This window comes from Rhodnius prolixus, unplaced genomic scaffold (assembly GCF_049639745.1).
Source record: "Rhodnius prolixus isolate KJV_2025 unplaced genomic scaffold, Rpr scaffold_7, whole genome shotgun sequence".
NCBI classification, from domain to species: domain Eukaryota; kingdom Metazoa; phylum Arthropoda; class Insecta; order Hemiptera; family Reduviidae; genus Rhodnius; species Rhodnius prolixus.
Window position 1 is genome coordinate 10282008 of NW_027411582.1, and position 21615 is coordinate 10303622.

At 31.1% G+C, this 21615-nt stretch overlaps 1 protein-coding gene across 4 annotated transcripts; it reads right to left on the bottom strand.

Moving 5' to 3' along the window:
• Positions 1–1356: 1356 nt before the first annotated feature.
• Ack (activated Cdc42 kinase) lies at positions 1357–21109 on the bottom strand. Of its 4 annotated transcripts, none has more exons than XM_074113905.1 (16): positions 21088–21109; positions 20294–20406; positions 15965–16224; positions 15672–15863; positions 15362–15584; positions 14032–14334; positions 13716–13954; positions 12203–12399; positions 11812–12108; positions 10527–10568; positions 8105–8309; positions 6246–6501; positions 5900–6151; positions 5417–5550; positions 5101–5212; positions 1357–4088 (listed from the first exon to the last, which is right to left on the bottom strand). In XM_074113905.1, exons 2-15 carry the CDS (start codon positions 20384–20386, stop codon positions 5110–5112), a joined length of 2796 nt encoding a protein of 931 aa, XP_073970006.1. In that variant the 5' UTR covers positions 20387–20406; positions 21088–21109; the 3' UTR covers positions 1357–4088; positions 5101–5109. The 4 variants fall into 4 exon arrangements, with proteins under 4 accessions (XP_073970006.1, XP_073970004.1, XP_073970005.1 ...); XM_074113903.1 differs by lacking the exon at positions 21088–21109 and adding an exon at positions 20791–21081; XM_074113904.1 differs by lacking the exon at positions 21088–21109 and adding an exon at positions 20778–21081.
• Positions 21110–21615: the final 506 nt, after the last annotated feature.

Consider the following 21615-nt stretch of genomic DNA (forward strand, 5'->3'; position numbering starts at 1 on the left):
TATTAAAAAGTGCAATTCTCTCGGTATGTGTGTTCATTATCGAAGAGGAGGAGCAAATAAGAGTTATTAGATGATAAAAAAAATTATCATTTCCGAGAAAATTTTTGCAATACAATTAAAAGAAAACCGAAAAAAAATTAGAGAAGACATTTACATACGACCTTTTTTAAGTAGAAGACAAAATATTGTCACCACTAAAAATGGATGAATATCCAACACCCATTAAAGAAGACAGATAAAATATTTGTTATACAAGTAGGCGTTACATATATTCCGAGTGGAACCAGAAAATTTTCCTTTTACACTTCGGCTTACCAAGGTCATTTACGCGTGTGCTGTTTATATCACAAATGTTTAAAGTAGGTAATTAATTATCTTTTATATTATTTATACTAATATGTCATTACAGAGAAAGAATTCACAATCATCTGCTTTTGAAAAGGATCAAGTAGATCCTGGGTTTTGTCCAATGAAATCAGTGACTTAATATTATCAATATTTCAATTTTATATGATGTTTTAAAGAGTAAGAAGAGCTTATTACTTAATTAGAAGAAAAAACTTTCATCTGAAAAATCAGACATTATATGACGGCTATAGAATAGAAAATTGCTTTATTTATACTCATAATTCTTAAAAAAACAATATTTTTAATTAAAGCATCTATTGGCAATGGCTTACTAGCCGTCCGCCAGGTGCAACACAATATAATGAATAAAGAATGGTTATATACGCTTCAGGTATGGTGTCTGTCTTTATATGATCTTGAGTCACTGATCTGCAGGACAATTTTCCCTAACTTTATTAAAATAAGAATGTTTCCTCTAATATACTAACTCAAAGAAATTGGCAGAAAGCGTTCTCGAAAAAATCTCAGAAAATTAATAAGGCCTCTTTTGTAATATGGTACTTTTGGAATTCTATAAACTCGGAATAATATCAATACATTGGTTAATTCATTATAATGTTAAATACGCAGAGTCCTATATTATCGAAGACCATTACTGATACTTTAAAAGAAAATAATATCCATTGTCTCAACCAAAAGACTCTTCAATAGAATAGTATTGGAAAAATTTCTGAAAAATTGATTAAATACCAAGGAGTCTGTGAAACAAATAATACAGAGAAATAAAAAAACTTAATCTTTCATGCAAACTTATAGGGTAAGTCCTATAAAATATCACAAAATAAAACTAGTTTTATTTGCTATGACTTATCAGGACAATCTGCTCCACTGCATTTCCAGGAGAAGAACCTAAATTAAACGATAATACATCAATGAAGACCATGGTTCAGCAAGTCAGTTCACTTTTAACACTAAGATCAAGGCATAGATCAAAGAAAAAGAACATAATGCTTAGCACAAATATAATCTGGTATATCACATTATCTTCTCTTTTAGATAAAAAATATATATATGTAATATTAAATACAATCATAAATATTAATTGAATATTCTTTATATTCGAAAAAGTTTAATGAACAATAAAAAAAAAATGTCATGTACTATTTGCAAAAAAGATGCGAGAAAAAAGTCTTCTTTTAATCATCTTTGGTAAAAATAATATTGATTTTATCCCGTACACATTAAAACAAAAATAATAATAATAATAATGGATCCAAATTTTGTTTTTAAGTGGCAATAACCATTTTAAAAAGACCTACTTGACCTAAAGAAAAGTGCTTTATTTCTATACACAAAAAGTGATTGTTTTTTCAGCTTTCTACTTATAAACAATTATTTAAAAAATTATAATGTAGAAGATATCAACAATTATAACGTAACAAATTAAAAAAAAAAAATTAAATATATGGCAGGTAACGCTAATAAAAGCTAGGAATGCCTTAATTATATATTTAAAAAATAATAATAATCGTTCAAACACAAAATAAAACAATTTAACAGATTCCGACTCTTTGACTTATGATCTTTGTGCTTACTTTATTGAAAAAAAGTATCATCTAATAGATTTGTTGTTTACCGAGATAGACTCAGTTTAGTGAATATATTTAAACATATCTTGAGAAAATTATTAAGGTACCTGTTCTTAACTTACAAAAAAGCAAATTTAAAAACGACATTCTACAGTGGTCCTTCCGCGAGTATTCAAGGGTCCAGGAATAAATAATGTGTTCAAAATAAGGACTGGCTGGGTAGAGCTCGAAACTGCTACTAAAAACCTTGAGAGCCAGTGAGGTAAGATTGCAAGGGGTGACCTAATCTCATAATGGTTGAAGGATACCTATTATTTCTCCTTAATTCAAACTACCGACCAGAAATGGCTAAAGGTGGCGTCAGGCTAAGTAAATAAAAGGGAAAAACTTATTTGGCACCAAAAAGTGAATCTCTAGATGATAAAACAAAAAGCATTTCAATGCTTACTGGAAGACTTTCTTAAACGAAAAACAAAATACACAAAAATGAAAATAGCAATTTTGTTTTATGTACCCAATACCAATCAACAAATCCATTTGTACCCATCTTGTCAATGGCCCTCTCAGAAGCGAAACCCAAATTATAAAGATATACTTTTAGTAATGAAGATTTTACACAAAAGATGAGTTTCTTTTTTTTTTAAAGAATAAGACGAAACTAGAACTGATGCCGTTAATAGCTGTTGCTTCAAATCAACTTCGCTTAGCTCGGATTACTTTTAAAAGGATCTGAAAAGAAAGCCATACAGCATGATTTCCTGTAGACGCAATTTTTCAACATGGGTGTTAATTATACATAGCTCTATGCCTTCTGTGTGGATGGGATAAGCGCATTTTTACAAAGACAGATAAACAGAAGAGTTGAGGTTCAAAATAATGAAGATTTTTAGACTTCAATACTGGAATGGTAAAATTTGGAAGACTAAGTAGATAATTAAGCAGTAAAATCGAGTGTAGAAACTGAACCTTACAGTTTCTTGTTCCATCTTACGAGTCTCGTCTAAGAAGAAATCTAGTTTCAATTCTGAATCAAAACACCTTAATTCAAAAGCAGAGAATACTGATCAAGTGTGTTTTTTAGTTACCATCAACAGTTCAAAAAAAAAAAAAATATTTAAGCCACCTCTATGTTATTAATATTGTTCACATCAGTCTAAATTGTCCGTCTTTTAATCCTTAACAATGTAATTTCTTTTTATACTAACTCTCAAACAATCACCGGTTACGTTTACAAATAAACCATCTGCTCTAATGTACAAAGCCTCCGTTAATATCATAAGTCAAAGTAAAAAAAAAAATAACGATCGTGACAAAAAATCGAAAATAAATAAAAAATGCCTAACTATTATATATAATAAAAGAAAGACTTCTTTTTCTTTTCTTTGTTTTACTATTTGTGTTCATCGTTGGTAACTACGAAGACAAAAATATATAAAAATTGTAAGAAAAATTACCTGATTAAATTTTTGTTTTAAACATATTGGACACATTTATTTTTTAATTTTAAAAAACACTAATTGGAAGATATGAAAACATTTTTTGTCCACTTTTCTCTTACTAAGTTAACCTAAAAAATAAGAAGGATATACATTTATCATAGATACCAAAATATGCATAATGAATTTAATTGAATCCTGGCCACTTATTTAATAAAAATACCTAAGCATATTTTTTTTGTCTACCATTTTTACTTTTTAAGGCTTGTCCAATTTTTATTTATTTATAAAACTGTTTATCACCCAACTAGCAGCACAAATATACAAATATCAGTCTTTCCTAATAATTTGTTTTTTTTTTAGATTTTCCACTTAAATAAAATTGTTCGATTAATTAAATATACAAGATTATATACATTAACATTATTTTATTCAAGTAAACAAAACAATTAATGAAAAAACAAATCCACCTGAGAGTTGTAGAAGAATATGGACATTAATTTTTCTTTTATGTAATAACCAGGCAAAAAAATATAATATATATACACTTACTATTTATATCTTACTAGCAATTTGTATATATGTAAATAACATATAAAAATATTTAATAAGAAAGAAGAAAAATAGGCCTCTTATTTGAAGGTCTTCTCGTAATACTGGATTTAGAGCTCAATTTTTGATTTTTTTTTTTAAATTGTGACTTCAAAAACTTTACCTGTAAAATAAATGAAAAGAAATAAAAGATATGTTACTAATTTACAACGAACCGTAAACTTTGAATTCCTAACAAAACAATTTGCTGTGTTAATAGAAAGGACCAGAAACTTATCTCTATCCGAGTGATTCTCACCGTGCAACTGCTCCTAGGAGCAGCTATCAAAGAAATAAAAGAATTGCCCCACAGCTGGGATTGAAGTAATCTTAATTTACATCTCTTTTTACTGCCATCTACAAAACATCTGAGGAAGATTTTGGAAGGAAGTGGTAAGAACTGGTTATTGCAGGTGTCCAGCATCGGAAGTGTAATTGTCTCAGTTACAGTATAGTTTCAGATTTTTACCACCAATCATCCACCAAGACAGATTGTTGGGTAGTGAGGAAATTAAGCCAGGACGTTTGAACGAAATCAAGTTTCTCATAACAAATGTTCTCTTAGTGGAATTTACTATCCAGTTTCTAGGATAGCTTTTAGATAGATCTGGTAATAGGGTAGTGAAGAATTTAAGACAGGACGTTAGAATGTAACCTTCTCGTTACCTTTATTTTTACTTTTCACTACCTTTTCTTGGAGAAACAATAAAGAACCTAATGAAGGTGAGGCGCTACGGTAGCCGAGCGGTTAGAGGCGAGACCTGCGGAGCTAATATGTATTAGGTACTGGGTTCTATTCCCGGTCTTAGGTCTTGGATTTTATTTAATGGTTAATAAAAGAAATTTACAGTCAAGTAAGTTTGCTAGTCGCCTCCGTCCACGACACCTAATCGGTAGTTGGACGTTAAGCCCCGCCTGAAAAAATAGGCGATTACTTTACTTACTTTTTACCTAATGAAGGTGCGTGCATCTTGGAGGAATATTTTTCCATGAAAACTTCAGTGACGAATAAATTATATTGACACAGTTATTATATCTAAAACAATATCACTTGTGGCCTTGAATTACGATAACTACTTTCGTGTTAGACCAAAAACTTGCGACTGAATATTTGCTGGGGAAAAAAAATTGATTACCTCATAGTTTTAAGTTCTTGAGACGTCAAGTAATCTGGACGCTGCAACCACGACATCCCATTGACAATTTTCTAGTTCGGTTTCACATTCCTGGCGTGATGCAACTCCTAACCTGTAAAAGAAAGGTCTAGAGTTGGCAATTTTTTCCCTTCATAAAAATAATTACTAACCAAATTATTTGTTTTAATGAAAAAATATGGGTACATGCTTACTAATTCGGATAAAATGATAAAATGAGCAATATTATCGAGCACTGAATACTTGGTCACATATTATTAACATATTTCAACACAAGAAAAACGAACAGATTTTTTACCTTAGTAATCTTCCTAATTTAATATATTTCAATGCTGATGGCAGATCCCAGGAATTTCGTTCGAGGGCATGATGACATTCTTCCTGGGTACTTCCTTCCACTAAAGTCATTAGTTCATACATTTTATCATTACCCTGTAAAAAAAAAAAAAAAAAAAAATTAAGTTATTCTTAAACTAAGTTATTATTTCAACTAAAACAAACAGCGTTTTAAAAGTGATTTCTTTTCAGACTAACATCTTGATGCTTTAATAAAGTAAAAATTTAGGTGACCACACACACATACGACTTTCTAAATTTACATTTATTTAAATTTACATTGACCAGTTTCTAAAAACCAATATTTGGATAATGAAACTTTAAACTCAGTACATCCAGCAAAAATGTAAGAAAATTTGTTACGAACGCAATACTATCTCTTGTCATTGAAAGAGGAAATAGAACATAAACACAATTGCCAACATAAACAAAAAAAATTACTAACATAAAGTGTATGTTGCGGTGTACTAGAATAAACAACTTTATGGTAATTGGCTTCCGCTGGATCGTACAAATTCCTAGCTTTTCGTTTACTTTCGGCCACAACTTCATTATGCAGTTTGATTTTTCCTTCTTGCGTAAGCCCTTTAGATTCTAACCAAATTTTACTTAATTTCTCCGATAATTCTACATCGTCCGTGTTCATATACGATGAATTTGTGCTACCACTAACGCCAGCAGAAACTTCTTCTTCTGCCTTTTGATCAAACAATTATAAAAAACATTACAAATAATAAGTATTTTTGAATTTAACAATATTAATACCAAGAGTAGAAAAAACATTTAGATACCGTCTGAGAAGGCATCAAATTCCCATAAGATGGTGATGGAAGCTGTGAAGCAGAAAGACTAGGTGGTTCGGGAAGACTTTGCGAAGCGTCAAATAAATTACCTAAATCCTGATATTTTCCTGGATCGCCATTTCCTAACCTAATATCACCATCTCCTATTGTATTTCTTCTGTACGCTGGCGATGTTGGTTCAACATTACCATAGCTAATTGATTGATTCCACTCGCTTCTTAGATTATTATCTTTGCTATCCCATCTGAAAAATGAAAGAAATAATATTCAGTAATACATGACTTGTCAAAAAAAAAAAAAAATATATATATATATGGAGAGCAACCTTAAATTTTTAGCGGAACTGGCTTCCAAATATTCTTGATAAATAGGTGAAAAAATCTTCAGTTGATTGCTGAATACAGGAAAGCAATAAAAGAATATTGAACACTTAAGTGCCTGGCGTTTTGAAACAGATGATATTGAGAGATGATAAGACGAACAAACAATCAATAATATGCACGAATTGAGAAACTATACTTATACTCAAGTTGCAACAAGCGGCACAGACTCGCATTTGTTATAAAGTTTCGAATTTCTAAATTACCATTATTTTATTTTGTTAGGTATTTTCTGATCCCTATTTTGGAAAAAGTGACATTTTCCCAAATAAATGGGTCAAACCACCAATAATATGTAAATTATATGAATGCTTCACATGCCAAATCGATTAAATCCACTTTCCATTTTATTAAATTTTAATGTCTGAACACTTTATTGACTCCCTACTGTATAATAATCAAAACAAATTTCGGCTGATAATAAGTATTATCACTACTAAATGACAAAAACATTTTAGCTATTGAATCATGAATAATTTATTTCAGAAGCTAACTACACACTCTAATGTAAATTGTAATAAAAATTTAGTTTAATCACTATAGAACGCAATTGACGACTTCTTAAACATGTATTAAACATGATTATTATGAAAATTCAAGGACAAAACGACATGACATGAGCTAAAATACACCTAACGAAGAAGACATAATTTATATTGCTGAAGAATCAATTTAAACTAGGAAATAAGTAATATTTCCTAGTTATATTACTTGTAACAGAATAGTTGCTACTAATTTTTGCTAAAATCTTTAATAAAAAATGTGTTTAATGGAGTTTTACTATAATAAAAATATAAATTTAAGACTGAATTTTAATTATTTATCTTCTTTCACTGGACAAATCGATTATCTTCCACAATCTCTTAAAAATTGTTGTAATAATAACGATCTATTCCATCTTATACTTTTAATATGTCGTTAGATAAAAAATATAACTGCAGCAATGCAGTCTACATTGTTGATTTGAATCTATTGTTCAACAGTAATTTTAAAAACAATATATACTAGTTTCTCATTTTGCTCAACTTTTTGTTTTATGGAGTTAATCAATTTGGCAAGCGAAGCATTCATATTTATACAACATTAATGCAATATTATTCATCAATGTTCCCACCATTGGAAAATTTCATATAAGAATATTGTGTTCGTTCCGATAATCTACCTGGTTCATCACATTTACAAGTGTGCAGTCCAGCTTAATGAAAATAATAGAAGTATTTCTTAAGAAAAGTTCAATGCAACTCAATGTTATACAACAACAGCACAGGGGGTCCACTCATGGACTAAGTGCAAACTTATTTCCTAATGTATAGCTCGGTTTAAGATTAGATTACTCTGCAAACTGTCTGACTCAGTTTCTTCTGAACAGTCACATTTGCACGTAGAAACTTAGATAATAAATATGAGAAGCAAGAAATGAAATACCAATAAACAAAATACGAATAGCAGTAGAAAATGAATACCAACCTATTTCTAATAACGTTAGCCGGTTGGTGAAAATCTTGCCCATTGGGTTGCCAATTTATTTTACTTTTTAATTCCTCCATAAGATCTGGTGGTTGGGACAAAATTGAATGTTGAGCTGTTGGACCGGTGAACACACGGGACGTATCAAATGGATCAGGCGATTCACTTTTTACTAACTCCTCCATACGTTGATAACCATTCCCTACTAGAAAAGAAGACATAATTAGAAGGACTAAATAAAAAAATCTTACTCATTAAACACTAAATATTGGCACATAAAATTATATCTAAATATTTAAATTTTCGGAGGGTAACTGTTAGATTTTAACAATTCAAAAGCATATATTAAACAACATTTCATAATTTAATAATAATTAGCATTTATATTCTTAAATTAATTCGATTTAGGTAATATTAATCTTGATTAATTAAAATCAAATAAAAGTCCAATCAAAAAAATAATTTTTCCTAAAACATTTAACGTAGTATAATGTTAATAATTCTAAAAGCGTAAGAGCCAAATAAATTTAAATTAATAATTTCCTAACAGCAATTGATAAAATTCTCTCTTGAATTTCAGTTTTCAGATAAAATTAAACTTTAAGGGAAAACATAAGTCTGTAACTTGTCTAAAACTACAGATTACAGATAGCTGGTTATTTAAATTTAATAGGCTAACTTAAATAAAATCTATGTTTCTAATTTTATAATATCCATGCACTTCTATATCTATTTTGAAAAATCTTAAAACTGTGGGTGAGAAGAGTATTTTAAAAATGCAATTGAAACACACAAAATAATAATGTAATTTTTTTAATTTACTATCAGCGCCATCTTTTGAACCAATATTTTGTTTTGTAAGAACTTGCTTGATTCTAAGTTATTTCTTCTCAAGTGAAGATAGTGCATGCAATTCAATTTATCCTCAGTTCAATAAAAAAAATAAAAATTAATGTAATGTCTACTTTTTTTTAGACGCCATTATGTCCAACTACCGATTAGGTGTCATGGATGGAGGCGGATAGCAAACACATTTTACTATATATTCTTTTTACTGAACATTATAATTAGGTTTGCGGGCCTCGTCTCTAAATGCTCGACTGTCGTGACGCCTTCCTAAGTTCAATATGACAACCATTATGCTTATCTAGAATTGTGGACTTGACACTTAAATTTTAAAATTAAATATCATACAATCAAGTTACTATATCCAATAAAATCGAGCATTTTCAAAAATTAAAGGAAGTAATGATTGGTTCAATCAGCTCTTGATAGCCATTTTTTATACTTCCAGAGGTTTAAAGATCCCTTCATCTTCCTACTCTTCTCCGGATCTTTCTTCTGCCAAAAATCATGGAGTTACACTGGAAGAACTACGTTTCTCAAAGCTCCAAACATCTATCCTTCAATCTAAGTACTTTCAACCACCTCCAGCGAATGTTCTCCAAAGATCCTATCAACTAAGCAGTTGACCAACTAGCGTCTTCTTGGTATTTTCCTTAATTATGTTGTTATGAGGACCTCTCTCGGCATCTAGAAACTTGCACTATAACGTCTGATAAATAATTTCTTACGATTTACCAGCGGCATCCCTAGAGATGCTCATCCGACATATTTGGTGTTAAATTAGTATTTTCCTAGGTTTTGTAGACAATATTTTCTAGAAATTTGCCAAGTCCATGTATTCAGAATCTTAAGATCTCTAATTCAAATCTTCTATACTTTGTCGTCCTACCTGTTCTCAAAGTTTAGCCTTAATATTCATATTATGTATGTTCAGGAGCTATTTTTTAATTTACTGTCTTTATTTAATTTGCTACATTAGCCAATATTTGTACAGATCATTGTTCTTAAAGAGATTTATATCCTTGAATAAAGCATTTAATCCTTCTTATTTTAAAGAATTAATTATTAAGTCAGTGATTACAACTGATTGGAAATTCCCTATTGGTTTCGAAAGTGCACTATTATCATACAGTTCGTGGCAGGGGCATCTATTAACTATTGTAACAATACTAAGCGTAAAACACCATGCAAAGCAAATCTAGCAAGATTTGTTGTACATTCGGGTATTTAATAGTACTTTATATCTTTTTTTATGAAAATAAAATTTTAGTAAGCATGAGTATCAGAAAACAAACATTTGTGAACTATTGCATGATATTAACATTTTTTTCCTTTTCATTATTTCTTTTAATTTTCAAATGATGAGATAAAACTGATTTCTATTTGTAATTAATAAAATCTTATAATGAAAAGCTGATGAGTTTCAAAAAGCTTAAACTATAATTGAAAACAAAAATGCCACAAAACCAGACGAGCACTGTTAACCTTGTAAGACTTGACACATGAACATAAACAAAAAACAAATGTACCCCAAGATCACGATCACAGGCTTTAATTTATTTATTTGTTGACATACCTTCGGCTGCATCTATTGGCATGTCAAGAAGGGACATACCACCTGAAGGGATAAAAAAAAACATATGAAAAAAACTTTGAATTTTTCATTATTACACTGGGACCAAAAGTGTAAAAATCCAGTAAAAGGAAGCTGCTAAGATAATACTGTGAATTTTCACTTTTTGGCTTCTGATTTTAAAAATAATGGGATGTTTAAAACAAAATGACCGTTTTCCAACTAAACAAACTTCACGACCTTTTATTAGTAGTGGGTTTTATCTTCCATATGTTTCTACAATTATCAAGCACAAATTATAATCACAAGATATTAGATATTTTATATCATTTCTGCAATAAACGCTACGCAGCTTACTTTTGTGTGAAATCAACGGGGAAGTTGTCCTTGATCAATGTAAGAGCTTAGAATGAAAGATAATTGGAAGATCAATAATTGACTCTAGAAGCTTCAGGACTGGCATCATGACATGTAGAGAGTCAAAACTCTCCACTACAAAATTCTCGTATTACAGAACTTGTAAACTCTAAAGAACCCCCCTTAGCTACCATCCCTCTGAGAAGGGTGAAAACGAAATAAATTGTCCTTAAGTTGTATGAAGTACACCTCAACAAAGACACCCAGAAGGAAAAATATCCTAAATGTATTTCTACAAAACAGTAGGTGGCATATGTTTAGACCTAAACGCCAGCAATATAGGAGGTTATTGATTAAAACGCGTATACTGTTCTTATGATCATTAGCACAGTGTTAAGAGTACGTACATTCGGGTTTGACTCCAGACTCCTGCCCTGACTGACTGACTCCCTTTAATCTTTCTAGAGATCTCTTACAGCTCAAAGTTCGCGATGGACATAATTGTTGAAACGAGAGAGCAATATCCGAGATGGTATTGAAAAAAAAACAAAAAAAAAACGGTGAAAATGACCTCCGAAGTTGAAGCGCCTAAAATGTTATTCTAAATAAAAACCTGAGCAAATTGTGCGATTTTTGGAGTTTGAAAGAGTCATTCGTAATAATTTGTTTCCGACAGACTTTTCATGATTTTTGATCTTCACGGACGACAAATAGATGGCACGAATTAAAAAAGGTCTTACGTTAATCCAGCAGTTGCTTTCACATATTTTACAGCGGTGATTTGATCTTAGAAAAATCTTATGTTAGGACTATATCTCTTTTATTCAATTTTTTTTTTTTTTTTTAATTGAAAAACGGTCTTTAAATAAATCAAACTAATAAATAAAAGCCTCATGAAATATTAGTAAACTAAATTCATATTTTAACAAACCTGTAGGTACGTCAATTGGAGCATCTAAAAGACAATGTGGTGAAAGTACGTGCGGCGATGGAGAAGGTGGTGTAATATCGCTAAGATCAATAAGCGGTGCGGAATTCAAAGCGACATTCGGCTGTGGAGGCCGTGCCGGAGCTGCGCGAATAGCTCGTCTTTCTCTAACACTTCCACTGCCAGCAACACTTCCACCGCTACTGCTGCCACTTCCTCCTTTCTCTGCCTCCAGACGACGGTAAGAAAATTGTTTTTGAGGTTGTAAACGCTTACCAACCACTTCGGAGACTTTGTTTTCTGGGAAAAGAAAGAAAGAGAAGAAGAAGAAAATTACTTTCATAAATCATTTCTACGCACACAAAAATAACCCAGACGGTGGTAATCTTCTTACTATTTTTCTTTTGTGGAGGAGGATAGCCGAGTAAATCAGGCGGAGCCATTGGATTGTTCAAATACATTGGATCTATAACTGATGGAGAGCCCCATGTTTCGCCTCCACCAACTGAACCATGGCCTGTATGTATAAAGGAATTGTCCAGTGGTAGACTAATATCACCGCTTCCTATTTTACCACCAACTAGGTTGTGCCTAAAAACATTAATTAATTAAACGTATTAAATGTAATAAAATTCAGTTAAAAATTTTAAATTAGTTTTAAATATTATAAAAATGATTTTTTTCTTAAAACTGTAAGTAAAGGAAAGATAAGGTGCATATAGCGAAATACGATTTCCAAAAACACGACACTAAGAAGAAAAAATCGAGCTGAACTTTGACATTCTACTTGAAAGAACAAACTCGCTTTGCAAATAACTAAGCCCTTGCAACGACTATGGAAGAATCTTCACAAAAGCACTGTCCACTTAAAACTTAAGCGTTTACAATAAATGTTATCTCTGTGAAACCATAAGGCCATAAAGCAATTTCTTTGACTAATAACACAGTTTTGAGGCACTACTATCACTCCAAAGATTTTTTTCGAAGACTTAAAGTGCTCTGCAAACATGTTTTATAAGATTAACTGTCCTGGCTAACGGAAAACTGCACCCTGAGCAAACATTTACTGAAGTTAGATCTAAAATAATTATAAAAAAAGTTGATATTTCAAGCTAGCACAGAATTTCTTTAAGCTTGTTGATGTAGGATTCTAAATCTCTGCTTTGAACTTTGCCCTGGATTTTTTTTAAACAATCTCTCAGTGAATTAAAAATCTAGGAACTCTCTAAACATCTCAGAGAATTCGCTTAGATCTATGACTTTTAGGTACTCAAAGATAACCCTCTTCATTTTGTGGTGCCTACAGTATGGACAAGTTGTTGAAGACTGATGCTCTTGACAGTATATAGAACAGTAATAACAAATCTAAGGGTTTCATATAGAGGGCGTGCAGATAAAAAATAAAATAATTGCCTTCTTAAAGCGCTATTAGATAAATAGCACAAATATGACATAACTAAGAAAGAAACAAAAGCAAAAGCTATCAATAACCCTTTAATTACAGGACATTATGGGGCTAACTACAAAATATAGCATCTTGTTTATGTAAATAATTATTTCAAAATATGATTAGGTAATCGGCAATGACAAACTGATTATGTAAATGCCGTTTATGAAACCTCTTTTCCTTACAGTTTACAACCTAAATATCTGTCCTAATAGTGCAAAAGAGGCTTGGCGAAAAAGACACATTCTGTTGGCAGAGCCGATTAACGTCAAAACGATACAAACAATTTCGCTAAAAACCAAATGAAATCGCTAAGCTGAAAATTCAAACCAGAAGAAATAAACTCTTAAAGCCATCTGTCCACTACTTGTAAATTAGATAATTGTATCACTGTTAAAAATGTCCAAAATTTTTGAAAAATTCAACAAAAAAAATATAATTTAAATCAATTTTGTCTGACCTTGGATGATATCCAATTTGGAATGTTCTTAAGGACTGTACTTTACACCAATACATTTCAGAATAAGCTTCAATGATTACTAAAGTATCACCGGGCATGGCATCGCAGATCTCACCCGGGCATACGGCACCCGGAGAAGGTCCATCTGAACCAACTTTCACTATAGCTGGACACTCACTGTTCATCAGAGCAAGTATTTCAGCAAATGTAGGTCTTTTAGCCGGATCTTTATCCCAACACTAAAATTTAAAAAAAAGAAAATTTAATAAACATTCAAATGATTTTACACAAATGCTGATTCATAACTAAAGCTTACTTGCAGCATGAGCGTGTATAATTTAAGAGGGCAAGCGTCAGGCCTAGCGAGTCTTTCGCCATCTCTATCAATTTTGATCAATATCTCCGTACCGTTAAGACCAATCCACGGTTCTTCACCAAAAGTAAACATTTCCCATACGGAAACAGCCCACATCCAAGCATCAGATTTGTGCGAAAATTGTCTGCGACGTAGTGATTCTGGAGCGCACCAAGGAAATGGTACTTTGGAATGTTCTGACATTACGTAACAGTCAGCTTCTTCAGGTACTACTCTCACCAAACCAAAATCACCTATTTTTATCTGTAAAAGAATTACTTGTAAAAAAAATTGTTGCGATTTTTGAAGTAGCATATATCAAACAGATTGTTCCAATTCGCAAATGACATTCCTCAAAAATTTTATTCGCCATAGTTAGCATCTTTAATCATATCAGCATTGCAGTTCCATACGTATGACGATTCAGTTTTTCATATTTAGTTGATACTTCAATAATAAGAGATTTTTGTTGAAAAAAATTCGGATTAACACTAAGATTATTTATATTACAGTTACTTTAAGCATTTCGCTTACATCTTATGGTTGGGAATGTGTTATAGTATGTTCAAGCAAATATTGATGTGTAGTGATGTCTGGCGAAGAAGTGATAAAGTTCTAATAGAACAAGGAGTGGGGAGTGAGCGGACGAACACGGAGTCTGTCGGGCCAGGTGATAGTGAATGTGATGCTAAGATGAATAACTTTGATTTGTTTTATTCTCTTGTTTGAGTGATTTTATGATAATTGTGATTGTATATAAAAAATAATAAAAAGTTGTTCTTTGAGTTTATTTTGGTGCGAATTGTGGTTTTCTTGCTGATCCGGAAAGCAACCGCATTTGGAGTGCCAACGGACAGAGCAATATATATAGATAGAGGCGGATAAGGGCAAGGATCTTGAAGAGAAATGGTGATTGTTCAGGAGTTGAGGATTAATTCCAGGAAGGACTAATTATCCTGATAATCGAGGAGTTTTTGGCTAAAAATTGTGACCTGGATTTTTTTCCAAAAAATTAAAAGAACAAAAATATACGGCATTATAAGATAATCATTTTATTTCGCTGCTACTAGTTTCTGTAAAATCAGGACAGCGCTCATTACCTTGAATTCACAAGAAATTGACTAGTCACAAGGTTCCAGAATACAACATTTAATTCTAATTTAAAAACCAGCTCTTTCCTCCGCTTTAGAAGATATGACTTCTAGGGTATACCGTGTGTTGTGAATTCTCTACGTAGAAAACCACAATCAAGTATAGCAAATAAAATTTAGATGTCTGACCATTTTCTTACCTTATCTACTGAAGCTAAGAGAACATTTCTGCAAGCTAAATCTCGATGCAGATATCTTTTAGATTCAAGATAAGCCATACCACGGGATACTTGTGTAGCGTAATCCCACAATACGGCCACAGAAATTTGGCAAAGCTGCTTCCGCAAATAGTCAAGCAGTGAACCTAATGGTGCTAATTCCGTTATCATCATCAATGGTTGGCTTAGTACAATTCCGTACAATCTAAAATTTAATATTTTTTTAAATAAATACTTCCAACAGTAAAAAAGAAATTGCAAATTTTCCGATATTCCAATTACATTTAATTACCTAATAAGTTGCGGATGATTTAGACGATGCATTGCTTGTACTTCTCTGATAAAATCTTCAAATAGGCCAGGTTGCTTGAGAGCATCCTGCTTTAATACTTTTACAGCTACTGACTTGGTTCTACCTGATGGTGTTGTCCACTCTCCTTGTTTTACAACACCAAAGGAACCATCTCCCAATTTACATCCCAGTCTATCAATTGAAAACAAAAAAACAAAAAACAAATCGTATTGCCAACAATACATAAACAAATTAAAATATTAACAAATCAACAACAACAACAACAAACTAACACAATATCTTTCTCCTGTATTAAGCAAGTAAGACCGATTGGTTCAACATCCAACGTCTTCCGCAACTCCTTACCGCCAGACTTACTTCCTCCACTACCGGAACCTCCACCACTAGGTATAAGTTTATTCAACTTTTTTCTCCATTGTGAGCCACGCCGTTTCTTGGCTGCTTCAAGTAGTCGTCTGGCTCCTGGTCGACCCATACCAATTCTTTCCAAATCCTCTGGTTGCACATAATCGAAATGTGACAGTCTTGTGATCTAATTGTGAATAAAAGAATGTTCTAAAGCGATTTGAAGATCCCAATAGTTTAAAATACCTGAATAAGCCAAACTAATAACTTATTAATAATAATAATGACTAAGCTCACAATACTTTCAAAAGAAAAATTGTGAGCGTCAAAAAAATTTGAAAAAGCTTTCCTCCTGTGGTAGCACTTAAAGAAAAAGAACCAATTTCTTATTAATAATCTACAGCAAGGATGAGCAACATGCGGCCCGCCAAGCAATTCTAAAATTGAATTTATTTTATCGACTTTCTCCCATCAATATATTGTTATAAAATTAATTATAATAAAATGGTAGTACATACTAAACCGAAATACTTTTTTTAGGGCGAGTTACTTGTCGACGACGTTTTTAAACATGCAATACGAACGCGCCGCGTCTGCGCGATTTTTTTGTGACGAGATACACACTTGTCGGTGACTTGTTCAAACATGCAGTATGGACGCGATGCGTTTCGTACGAAGTTTCATAAGTTATTAATAAGAGTTAATCTATGTGCGGCCCGCCAAAAAAAAATTTAAATTTAAATTGGCCCATTGATTAAAAAGGTTGCTCACCCCTGATCTACAGGATCTGTTCTAGTAATTTCAGTATGAACAAAATCAGAGCTGTAGGGAGTCTGCTAAAGTTAACTCGATGTCTTCAGCTTTAATTGGGTGCTATACAAGGTCACAAGGCAATAGCTATTTCAGTCTACACATTCTTAAGCTTTTTCAATTCCAAAAGAAAGGGCAGCAATTGGATTTTCTTTTAGCTTTGCAGTCTCAATCAAATATTTTAGTAAAATAGGCCTCATGGAATATTTTTACTGGTATTTTTACAAATTTTGTTTACAATAAATGAAAAATATACCATACAAACTGAAAATGAAATGCTCTTTATATATTTACTTTTAAAAATTATTATTTGTATGTCAAAGTAAATTGAAATATACGAACGATAAATACATTCATAAAAAGCTCAAAGTTAAATAAATATCGTGACTATTAATCATAAATCATACTGAGAAAGTTTAAAATATTTTAAATATACCTATAATTCACTGTTATTAAAATAAATTTTTTAAAAAAAATGAATATTTCAGTTTTAAAAAACAGCCATAAAAATTGAAAATTTATTATTTTAACGGTTGTGTAATCAAATTTATAAATCACAAATGACAGGAATTATAGATATCTTATCTCTTATTGCAGCGAATGACTTTAAAAAAAAACAAAATCAATTTTCTTCATGTCTTGATTCATTTATTTCTAATCAAAAAGATAAACTAAAATGTCTAGAAGCCTTGAATGTTGCTACTGGCCAGAAAAAAAATTAATTAATAATAAACAAAAATAAAAATGCCCCAACTGTCCCGTTTTACGGATTTATTTTACAAATAGCTTCTTCTAGAAAGAGGATTAGGAAAACATTGTTTAAATTATTAAGTATATTTATATTAATCAATGGAAAAAATGTGGACACGAGTTTTTAAATTAGGTCTGTTCATACGATTAAACGAATTTATGCAGTATGGATAATTTGGAACATTTTATGTTAGATCATGTACTTTCTAAATTCGTGAGGAATTCTTAGCCTATTTTTTATTTCGTCATTAAGCATAGATTAATTTTAGAATATAATTTTTATTGAATTTTAATATAAAACTCATTGCATTAAAAGCTGATAGATAAAGTGACCTATGTTAAATCGAAATGTTTACTGCAGACATTTAAACAAAGAGGAATTTACGACTACTTATCCAAAAACTAAGAATTTTTTTGTTAGAATATAGTATATTCAAAAATTATTGGAATTTCAACAGCTTAGAGCAGTGATGGGCAAAGTACGGCCCGCGGGCTAACTCCGGCCCGCGAAAGTATTTAATCCGGCCCGCCGAGGGTCCATCGACATGGATAGTATATGGCCCGCTATAATTACGTTTTGACGGTCGAGAAGTATAAAGTAGATTCTACTTAGTAGAATAATAGATGCATAACCTATAGGTGAAGCTAAACTAGCCGCGTAGTTACACAAGTGTGTAATGCTGTAATGTTTTTATAATATTATGATTAAAAGCTTTAACACAAAATGCATTTTTTCTATAATTCTGGCCCTCCTCTAGAATTTCTTAAACTTTGTGGCCCCCCCATTAAAAAAGTTTGCCCACCACTGGCTTAGAGTTTTTGGTGACGGATTGAGAGATTCAATTCTTAATGTCCTGGTGGCAGATCAATTTCTACAATTGTCTTCTAAGACATCCAGACCCTCAAATAAGAAATTTATGATCGAATTATTTCAGTGACTTCTTCTGTTTATTTCTTCCCTTTTCAAATTTTCTGAAGTAACATCAATCCTTTTAATTAAGTTTACCTACTCTCAATTTTAATTTTTTAGTTTAGTTATTCATAATTATAAACAGGAGATTTTTTGTGAACATATAATGATTAAAGATTTTTGACTTATTTAGTTTTTATTAAATTAAAACTTCAAACCTCGCTATAAACAATTAATTTTATAAGGAAAACAAAAATTACTTTTGCGGAATTCACCTTCCCAAATTTTCTAGTTACTTTATTTTTAATGCAACAACCAAAGAGGCGGTAATTGTAAGATATGTCTACTTATAGAATAAAAAGCCTATTTTTTAATTAATGGGGTTTCAAAAAAGAACTTTAATTAGGAAAGTTTTAAGAATAAGAAATAATGCATTTCTTTAAATTTCTGGTTATTATATGTTCAAACGCTTAGAAAACCACCGCTATTATATTGCTAGATCCGTAATGCTTGGCATGCTTTCTTTCTTTCATTCTGATTTTGCATTCTTCCATCTTTAGAGATTGATGAAACAGATCTGTAATGACACATTTAACTTCCGATGCTTCTACTATTAGGTTGCCAAAACTACCCTTTACTTAAATGATCACGACACAATTAGCTTTATGAATAAAATTAATTTTTTTTTATAATCTTGATGAATCAATCGTTTTAGAAGGATGAAATTCTGTATCAGATGAGAATGAAAGTAAATAAGCTTCTTATGGCAAAATCATTTATAAACCGTATTGACTGAATTAAATCGTCGAACGAGCATCAATTAATTGGTTCTGTACTGAAACCAAAAACAATTTATTACTATAATTTTTGTGATGTTATTTAGTTCTCTTGAGGCGGATAGTAGTTAAAAAGGTACAAGTTTCTTTCGTTATTTCCCTGATTGAAAAGCTGTAACCTTCTTATAAGACACGAAAGTCTCAGTAAAACCCAATGCCTCTGAGTTGGTGGGCCTAGTCAAATAAGGAGAGGAAAAGTTACTTACTTTTCTGATCGTATTGCAATCACTAGCTAATAATGTAAGATCTCTGTCAATTAGAGATGAGAGAAAAACATAAGACTGGCGTTTAAACCGAGGAACCAGAAAAAAGCAGTTTCTCCAAGTAGAACTACAAAGGGATTCTAAAATAACCTTTTTTTTGGCAACAATACCTAGGGATTCGGCTCACTAAATCTAATATCTACACAAAATTAGCTTTATTAATGGATTTCATTTTCTTTCTATAATCCTGATGAATCAAGCGTACGTTAAACGTCAACATTTACAAAATTACATCAAAAATGGATTCTTGTATCTAATGTTACATAGGCTGCATAGAAAATGAAGGAAAACAGAGGACAACACCCAACACGGTTTCCCAGCCGTATTAGATACCGTTCTGGAAGGAAGTTGGAGAAACAAGATCTGAAACCTCATGTGAAGAAATGAAAGAGTGTTTTTATTTCTACTTTTTAACATTAGAAACTAAGAAAAACAACATATTTCTAAACAAGATATAGCTTTGTTGATATCACAGTGTCTGGAATTATTAGTAATATTTTTAAACATATGTGTAGTATTCAAACTAATTCAAGTGCCTGGGTTTGATGTTCAGAAAATCTGGTCACATAAACATATCATAATTAAGAACCAATGGTCAATATAAATAAAATGTTCATCGTAACTTCATTAAATTCAATTTAAACAAAATTCAAAATAACACCCTTCTAATTATAACTAAGAACGTACCTGCAAATCATCTCGTATTCTAGATAAAAATTGTTCAAGCTGCGTATCTTGGAGGATTTCGTACAACCATTCCAATCCTCCATCTTCACTCATTTTTTATTGCCAACAAAAATCTTTAAAAAAAATAATAAAATTAATTAAAAAGAAAATTAAAATAATGATAAATTATTCTTTTATCTTGTTCGATAACAACTCGCTTCCTCTTAGAAGAATATGCAGAACAGTGAATTACTGTACAGTAACACTTGATAAAAGAAGTCTTTTGTGTAGGTAACAATTTACCCAATTATGTTAAACGATCATTCATTACAATATCTATTAAAATGATTTAGCTATGAATCGCATTTTGTCTGCTTTCAAAGACATTCTAAAAAAAATGATAACAAAGAGATCACGATCTTGGGAGCAAAAGTGGAAAAAATTGAGTAACTTTCACTAGAATATTACAATTAAACAATAAAGGTAAAGGCTTAATCTTACATACATTTCCTACATACCTTCAAATATTGATATTTTTTCCCTTCTTCTTTTAATGATTACATTTAAAAATATATGTCCCATAAAATGTCCCCATAAGAACTATTAAAAAAATACTTTCACTTTAGTTGAAAATATAGGAATTATCATAACCCTAGTAAATAAATCTTAAGAGGCGTGGTAAGTTTTAATAAATTATATGAAACACAATAAAATTAATAAAACGCAACGGACACAAAATGATTAACTTATTCTGTTAGCGTTAAAACGAAAAAAAAAACATCAACGGTTGATAGAACCTCACGTACTAAACTAACCTTTATATCTTCAAACTCCAAAGCTGGCAAAGTGAGGGGGATGATTATTTTTGGGGTCTTATTTATTTCAAATACAATGGGTTAGTAAAAAAAAAAAAATCTGGCGCTCTTGATTAAAGAATTATTTCACTTGGATAAAAATTTCATCTTACACAGTCCGTTCAGTTGAAGTAAAGAACGATTTTGAATAAAAAAAAAAAAATGTTCCTAATCTAATTAGTATGCTTTACAAGATCTGAAGAATTTTGAAATTTGTTGATTACTTCTTTATAATTTGTCTCTGAATTTATACATTTTTATATAAAAGTAGACAAGAAGCTTTGATTATGCGAATATAAACAATAACCTGAAATTATCTTTATACAAATAATAAATAAACATAGTTTTATTAATTTGGACAAAGAAGGATAAATCACGTTTCAGTTTGAGTTGGTTCTCTTTACTTTATACACTAAACAAGTTTTTCTCCCATAAACAGATCCGTAGCATTGCATTTTTTTTTTCTCGCTACGTCAACCAAATAATAAT